The sequence below is a fragment of the Pogona vitticeps genome, chromosome 2 (genome assembly GCF_051106095.1).
Source record: "Pogona vitticeps strain Pit_001003342236 chromosome 2, PviZW2.1, whole genome shotgun sequence".
Classification (NCBI taxonomy): Eukaryota; Metazoa; Chordata; class Lepidosauria; order Squamata; family Agamidae; genus Pogona; species Pogona vitticeps.
In genome coordinates, this window is record NC_135784.1 from 246279507 (window position 1) to 246286760 (window position 7254).

General features: G+C 49.4%; 1 protein-coding gene across 1 annotated transcript; it reads left to right on the forward strand.

Moving 5' to 3' along the window:
* Positions 1-3882: 3882 nt before the first annotated feature.
* On the forward strand, positions 3883-6440 carry GADD45G (growth arrest and DNA damage inducible gamma). Its single transcript, XM_020796594.3, has 4 exons — positions 3883-4341; positions 4676-4807; positions 4974-5187; positions 5697-6440. The coding sequence occupies exons 1-4, from the start codon at positions 4289-4291 to the stop codon at positions 5805-5807; spliced, it is 510 nt and encodes a 169-aa protein (XP_020652253.1). The 5' UTR covers positions 3883-4288; the 3' UTR covers positions 5808-6440.
* Positions 6441-7254: the final 814 nt, after the last annotated feature.

The window sequence follows — 7254 nt, forward strand, 5'->3', positions numbered from 1 at the left end:
CCATAGAAATGGATCAAAACCTGATTAATGCATTCCTATGGGATTGAAACTCACCGTCCAGCGAAGATCCTCCATAGCATGGCCATTTTCGCTGCCCGTGCAGTGAGGAATCCGTCCCAGAAAAGAGCGGGGAGCCATTTTTTTTACCCGGCGGCCATTTTGAAACCGCCGATCAGCTGTCCGAAAATCATTGTTTTGCGAGAATTGGTTCCCGAAGCAAGGAACCGATCAACACAAGGCGAAATTCCCCCATAGGAAACATCATTTTGCGATCGCTTTTGTGATCGCAAAAACTTCGTCGTAATGCAATTTCGTCGTTAAACGGGGCGCTCGTCTTGCAAGGCACCACTGTAGCTCGGTATCTGTGGGGTGTGGATGAGTGGACGAGTGGGTTTTCTAGTCCAGTGTACAAGCCATGATGATCATGGAACATTCACTCTCTACTTGGTGTACCTCACAGGGTAGTTTGTGAGGAAGAAAGGGAGTCATGCATATTGCCTGGAACTCATTGTAAGAAAAAAAAATATAGAGGTGTAAAATATAAATAATAAATGCACATAGCAGATCAACAACTACATAACAGATCAATGGAGTTGTGTTTATGGACTCTGGGAAGCATAACTATGGCAAATATTATGAGGGACACCCACACTTTCCACATTAACATGAATGTCCAGTCATTTTTAATTTTTAAAATTTAGACTGAGATTATTTATTTATTTATTTATTTATTTATTTATTTATTTATTTATTTATTTATTTATTCATTCATTCATTCATTCATTCATTCATTCATTCATTCATTCATTCATTCATTCATTTACCACCCATCTAAAACATGTCTACTCTGGGGAGTTTACATATAACATAAAATAAACTGAAGTAAAATCCAAATTAATCACAAAGTCCAAGATGGGGAAAGGAAAAAAGGAGAAAAAAGGAGAAGGAAGTTAGGCTAGGTAATGGCTGCAGGGAAGGCCTGCCTATATAGCTAGGCCCTCAGCGAGGCAGCCAGGCAGATCTCTACAGGTAAGTTGTTCCAGAGGCGAGGGGCCACTGCCAAGAAGGCCCAATTTCTAGTTTTTTCCCACCAGGCCTCTCTTGGCGTTAGTCCCCTCAGCCACCCAAGTTGACTGGAGCAGGTGATACGGGTAGAACTGGGTGGTATTGAGGGTCTAAACAGTTAAAGGCTTTGTATGTAATAGTTAGCACCTTGAAACTGATGTGGAAGCGGATAGGTAGCCAGTGTAAGGCGGCCAAGGTCGGGGAAATACTGTATGGTGAAATCTTTTCACCCCTGTTAATAGCCTAGCCACCAGGTTCTGGACCATCTGGAGCTTCTGCATCAATCTCAAAGGAAGCTCCAAACAGAGAGCGTTACAGTAGTCTATTCTTGAGACTACGAGCACATGGACCCGTGTGGGGAGTCCCCCTGTGGGATGCAGCTGGGCGATCCACCGATGTAAATGGGCAGACCAAGCCACAGACGCTACCTGGGTCTCCATGGTAAGTACTGGGTCAAGATGGACCCCCAGACTGCGAACCGAATTCTTTGTGATGAGAGTCCCCCCCCCAAAAGAATGTTCCCCTAACCACTGACATCGGGGCCACCCACCTGTAGGATATCTGTCTTTTTCAGGTTCAACCTCAGTCCATTTGACTGCATCCATTGCAGAACGGCCTCCAGAATATGCTTTGGCCACACAGCACATAAACAATCTTGGAGACTTTTTCTCTTTCAGAAACTTTATTATTCAATGTTATGCTTAAAGTAGCACAAAACCCTACTTTAAGCATCACGTAATACAGTAGTTATACAGAACTAATTTGCATCATTTCGAGATACATTATTGGACACTTATACAACAATCCGCTTCCGTTGAACCTCTCTCTCTCTCTGTGTGTGTATGTGTGTGTGTTTGTGTGTGTGATGGATCCTCCCTTAAGTTCACGTAATTATGAGGCAAACCCCCAGATATTCAGAAAGCCAGCCCCTGAGGTGGGACGCCACAAAGTGGCGCTATTTTGCCTCGACATCCGAGTACTGTATGTTCTCCCTTCCAAAGGGAGCCGGGAAAGCTATGCGGGAAGCAGCTGCGGCGGCATCCCAGAACCAGCCGATTTACAGGCTTCCCGGGAACGAGAGCGGGAAGAATTTGCAAAAAGGATTAAGGCCTAAGCCATAAGCCTTGGTGGGTTTCCGAGCCATGTTCTGGAAAGCCTCTCCCCCTCCGTCCAAAAACCTTTAGAAACCGCGTAACGTCTCATAATCGGAAACGGTGCGTCAGTTTCCAGTAGAGAGCGCTGCCCGTCAAGAATTGCACATGAACGTGGCGAGCCGAGAAGGAGGGGGGGGAGAAGCCCCATCAGAGTTAGAGACAGAAAAGTTTTTTTTTTGGGGGGGGGAGAAATCATGACGCGTCACGGCTTGAAACGCGTATGTAGCGAGTCGCGTTCATTTAATTCCCAATATCAACATAACTGGGGGTCCACTTTTCCATTTGTACTGTAGATGAAGTGTGGGGGGGGGGGCAGGAGAAGGTGATCCCAGTGCTGCCTAAGCAAGAATTAGCCGGGTGCTTCCATCTGATCGTTCATCATCATCACCTCCAAGTCATCGCGGGTGAGCCCCGCGACGACTTGAGGCGCACTCGGCCTGGCCAAGGCGCGCGGCTGGCCCCTCGCCAAGTGTGCCCGTGCGGGGTCCCGCCATGTAGACGAGCGATGCTGAGGGGCGATACTGAGGGAGGGAAAGAATGGAGCCCTTTGAGGCGCGGAGGGGGTCGCGTGCTCCGAAAGCCTCCCCCCCCCCCGACCGCCACCCCGTCTTCCAGGGGAGGTTGGAAGCGTGCGCCCATGTGGAGCTATTCATCAGCGACAACAGCTTGGCCGACACAAGAGGGCCGGCCGGGCGATTGTTCGCGGCGCTCTCCTCCTCCTCCCCCCTCCCCCCCCCCGCCGGCCCAAAGCAAATCCTCGCCCCGGTGGCAGGTGGGCCGTGCTGCTATGAGGAGAAAGCCCCGATTGTCCGCCTTTCCAAACTGCCACACGCCAGACCGTGGCTATTGTGCGGGTCGCCATAGAGATGCAAACGAGCCGCGTGTGCCCGCAGCCACAATGGGCTCGGCGCCCTCGGCCCCGGTGAACTTTGCAGGAACGGGAGCCCTTTGCTTGTCTGCTCTCTTCTCTCTCTCTCTCTCTCTGAAAGGGAGGCACGCTTCGGTTTGCGGCTGCACAAAGCGGAGGAGGGTGCGGAGTTGCACCTCCAGCCCGGCAGCAGGGGCTGCAAAAAAAAAAAAAAAAAAAAAAAAAAAAGCCAAGCTACCCAAGTGCAAAAAAGGCGAGCGGGCGGGAGAGGGGGGCGAATAGTCCCTGTTATTGATGATAAGGCACACCCTGTCGTGGCTTGCCAAGAGATCAGTAAAATTGCAAGCAGGGAAGTCGGGGTGGGGTAAAGAATGTTGGGATGTGCTTATGCGTTAGGCACATCCCATAGAAATGCCCTGTCTGGCAGTGCCTCTGTATTTTATGCAATGTGCTTGCATAAACTGCACAGAAGGAAAAAAAATGTATTTTTAATGCATTTCAAGAAAGCGGCTGCCCTCCTCGAAAACTCAGGTTAAAAACTTCCCAGTTTTTCAAGAGCTAGCAAGTCCCTCTCTTCGTTTTTACTAGTACAAACGTAAGAGTTGCTTCTTCTGAAAAATTTTGCCTCCACGCCCTTTGCAAAGTTTTTATGAGCGATGCCACAAGTTGCACATCCGAAGCAACATGCTCCCCCGCTTGGATTCCTCCCCGCCTTCCCCCCCCCCCGTTTGAAGATCAAATATTCCGGCTCCAGTCTGCCTAGTAACATTATAACAAAAGCAGCGGGAGCAGATTTGACGCTTTGTAATCCCCCCCTTTTTCTCCCTCCTCTCTACTACTCACTAGCCTCCCCCCCCCCGCTTCTCCCACGTGGCCTCTTGGCACGAGCCGGCTCTACCCCCTGCCTGCTTAGCATAACAATACATCCCCAATCTGGCCAATCAGAGCGGCTCAGATCCCGGCAGCTGCCGGCACAGTAGCTCGGCAAGGCTATAAATACGGCGGCTCTTGTTTTGCGAGCTCGTACTCCGCTTGGGCACGAAGAGAGGAAGGATTGTGAGCGTGGCGGTGGTGGTGGTTCTTAGGCTTTCCTCTCGCGTTCGTTGTGCAGAAAGATCTGGGAGCTTTTGGGCCAAGCTTTGCCGTGTGGATAATCCTTGTTGTTTGGACTTTTCTTCGCCGCGTTTTTCTTTGGACCATTATGACTCTGGAGGAAATTCACGGCCAGGAACCCATGCCTGAAACCAGCGACAGGTAACTAACGATCCATTTAGTTCAGACGATCTTCCAGCCCTTTCTTCCGGGGAGCCCCGCGGGGTGGCAAAAGGGGGGGGCTTTTCTATACGGGGTGAAACTCGCGCGAAGTCGTTTCGGGGGGATCGGTAGCGAGCGCGGTGGTGGAAGGGGTGCTGGCGGTGGAGGGGAAGGGCGAGGAGCAAGAGAAGGGGCTTGCTTCCCTTGGGGTGGCGACCCAGCGGGAAGGGGATCGGGCGGACGGGCGGGTGGCGGACCGCAGTGGTAGCAGGTGTGGGGTTACCGGGCCGGCTGGACGACACCTGACGTCGCTTTCCTTTCTCGATCCTTGCAGCACCGCCAGCAGCGCCGCGACCGGCAGCAGGATGCAAAGCGCCGGCAAAGCTCTTCAGGAGCTGCTCGCCTCCTCCCAGCGCCGCGGCTGCCTCACCGTCGGCGTCTACGAATCCGCCAAGCTGATGAATGTGTGAGTATCCTGACCCGGGTCCGTCCTTCTCACCTTCCCCCCTGGCCCGCCCTAGGGTCTGGGGAGAGGGGATCTAGGGTGGCCGCCTTCCCGACAGCAGCATGTTCAGCCTGCTTTGCAAAGTCTGTACCTAACCTATTTTCTCCTTTTGCCCTTTCTTCTGCAGCGACCCAGATACTGTCGCCTTTTGCGTGCTGGCCGCTGATGAGGAGGACGAAGGGGACATTGCCCTCCAAATCCACTTCACCCTCATCCAGGCTTTTTGCTGCGAAAATGATATTGACATTGTGCGTGTGAACGACATCCCAAAGCTGGCCACTATTGTGGGGGCCAAGGAAGAATCTGGGGAGCCACGCGACCTGCACTGCATTCTCATAACGGTGAGTGTCCTCGGCTGGCAGGCAGCCTGCTTGCTTCTATATTTAGACTTCCCGGCTGTCTTTCGCTTTCTGCAGAAAGTCCCAAGGTTGCTTCTCTTTACAAAACCTGGGACTTCCCCTAAATTTTTGCTGCCGCCTACTTCCAGCCCACATGATACTGTGTGAATAGTGACTTGTTGAAACAGCTTCTGGGAAAGAGGCTGGCCAGCAGCTTGGAGCCACCAGATAGCTGCCATAATATAATTTGAATGTTTTTGTCATTAGTCCGCTTCCAAGGGAGCTGATTTCATAAGTTTATCACCAGCTTCTGGAGGGCTGTGCAAATATAACATACTAAAGTAGATTTTTTTTCCTTTGCTGTGCAGAGCAGCACTGTTGTTTACAATGCTATAGCTAATTTAGTTTCTCCTTTTAATGAGTAGGTATTGCTATCTGTCACAACATGTTTTGCTAATTCCTGGTTGGGCAGCGTTTACTCATGCATCTTTGTTCTCTTTGGTTTGTTGTAGAATCCTAATGAGGATGCCTGGAAGGAGCCAGCCTTGGACAAGCTGAGCTTGTTTTGCGAGGAGAGTCGAAATGTCAATGACTGGGTGCCCAATATCACCCTGCCTGAGTGATGGTGATGATGAAACAAAAGAAGCTACATGCATAGAAGAGGTTGAAACCTTTTGTTGCATTCTCATCCTGGAGTCACCCATCTGGGCAACCCAACAAAGTGGCTGATGCTGGGGATTAGCCTGGTCAACAGCTTGGATTAAGTCGCTCAGACAGCACGTGGTGGGTCCTTGTGGAGAAAGGAGAGACGCAGAGGAGGAAGAGGAGTGGCTGGTGCCACCACTGAGTCCTCGCAACGCTGCAGTGTTGGAGAAGCTGGCATATTTGTGGAGCAGAACATGTCCTGCACATTTTTGTAGGCATGAAAGGACGAGGGGGGGGAAAACTGTTGGAAGATTCCAAGCCAGATGGAATGTGTGTACGAAGAAAGCAGGGGCAAACGTTAGAAAACTGGACACCGTGGTTTGGGACGGCATGGAGACAGAAAGGCTGGTTCGGGGTATGCAACCCCCCCTGAGAGACTGGGAGCTCAATAGAGTTATATTTCTACAAAGACTTTAATGCAGACTGATCTCTTGAAGACCTTTGGACTATACCCTGCATTGATAACCAATTTTGCAATATTTCTCTTCAATTGAAATTGATGCTGCTATTGAAGATCTTATATGTCTTTATAATAAATTTTGATAACTGAACATTTATGTTGTTGTGGTCTTGTTTGCCAGGTGGGGTGGTGGAGGAGTGGGGACTCTGAACCAAAAAATGTATATAAAGGATGCAGTAGTAAAAATAATGATAGAGGCAAACAGAAATTAAACTTTAATTCCTCCATAAAGGTGTTGCAAAGAAACAGTGCCTGTGCAAAGGGTTAAAATCACTGAGGCACAGGGGATTTAAGCACACTTAGTGTAAGTTTATGCACTTAGATTTGCTGTACATTTTACCATTTTTAATAAGCACATGCTGCCGGTTGCTGTTGAAACTGAAAAGAGAGGCATGGTTCATGTATTAGCTTTAAAAACCTCTGCCTTAAAATTGCAAGGTATGTGGCCCAGAGTTTATGTATCTTTAGTTGCAAATACTTGAACCCCACTGCTGGTGGTTGGACAAAGCAGATAGCTTCCAGTTGAAATGATTTGACCTTTCACCCACCTCATTGCAACAGCTGCTTATCGCAACAGCTTGCAAGACTAAAGAGCTGCATCTTGAATGAGCCCTAGTCCAGTAGGTGGTCTTTGTCGTGCACTGAAAAAAGTGGCACATGCGGCCAATAAGCTGTGCATTCACAAAGTGAAAGAATAAAGAGTGCAAAAATAGTAGTTTTTCTTTTTTTCTTTTGGTAATTTCAGAGGCTTGGCACTTAACGGCACTATAGTTGCAAATATTCAGGGTAAAGATGTTGGAGGCAAAAGTCTTGCACACACCTAGCATTTTCATTTCTGCTCGACTAACTTTTTTTTTTTTTTGGGGGGGGTTAGCTGGAACTAGACGTTTCAGCTTCAGAACACC

What these genes read in the sequence shown, in the direction of transcription:
- GADD45G (XM_020796594.3), top strand. Translation starts at nt 4,289, where the DNA reads ATGACTCTGGAGGAAATTCACGGCCAGGAACCCATGCCTGAAACCAGC. An exon ending in TCCGCCAAGCTGATGAATGT is followed by an intron (nt 4,808 to 4,973) that starts GTGAGTATCCTG and finishes TTTCTTCTGCAG; the next exon opens with CGACCCAGATACTGTCGCCT. An exon ending in TGCACTGCATTCTCATAACG is followed by an intron (nt 5,188 to 5,696) that starts GTGAGTGTCCTC and finishes GGTTTGTTGTAG; the next exon opens with AATCCTAATGAGGATGCCTG.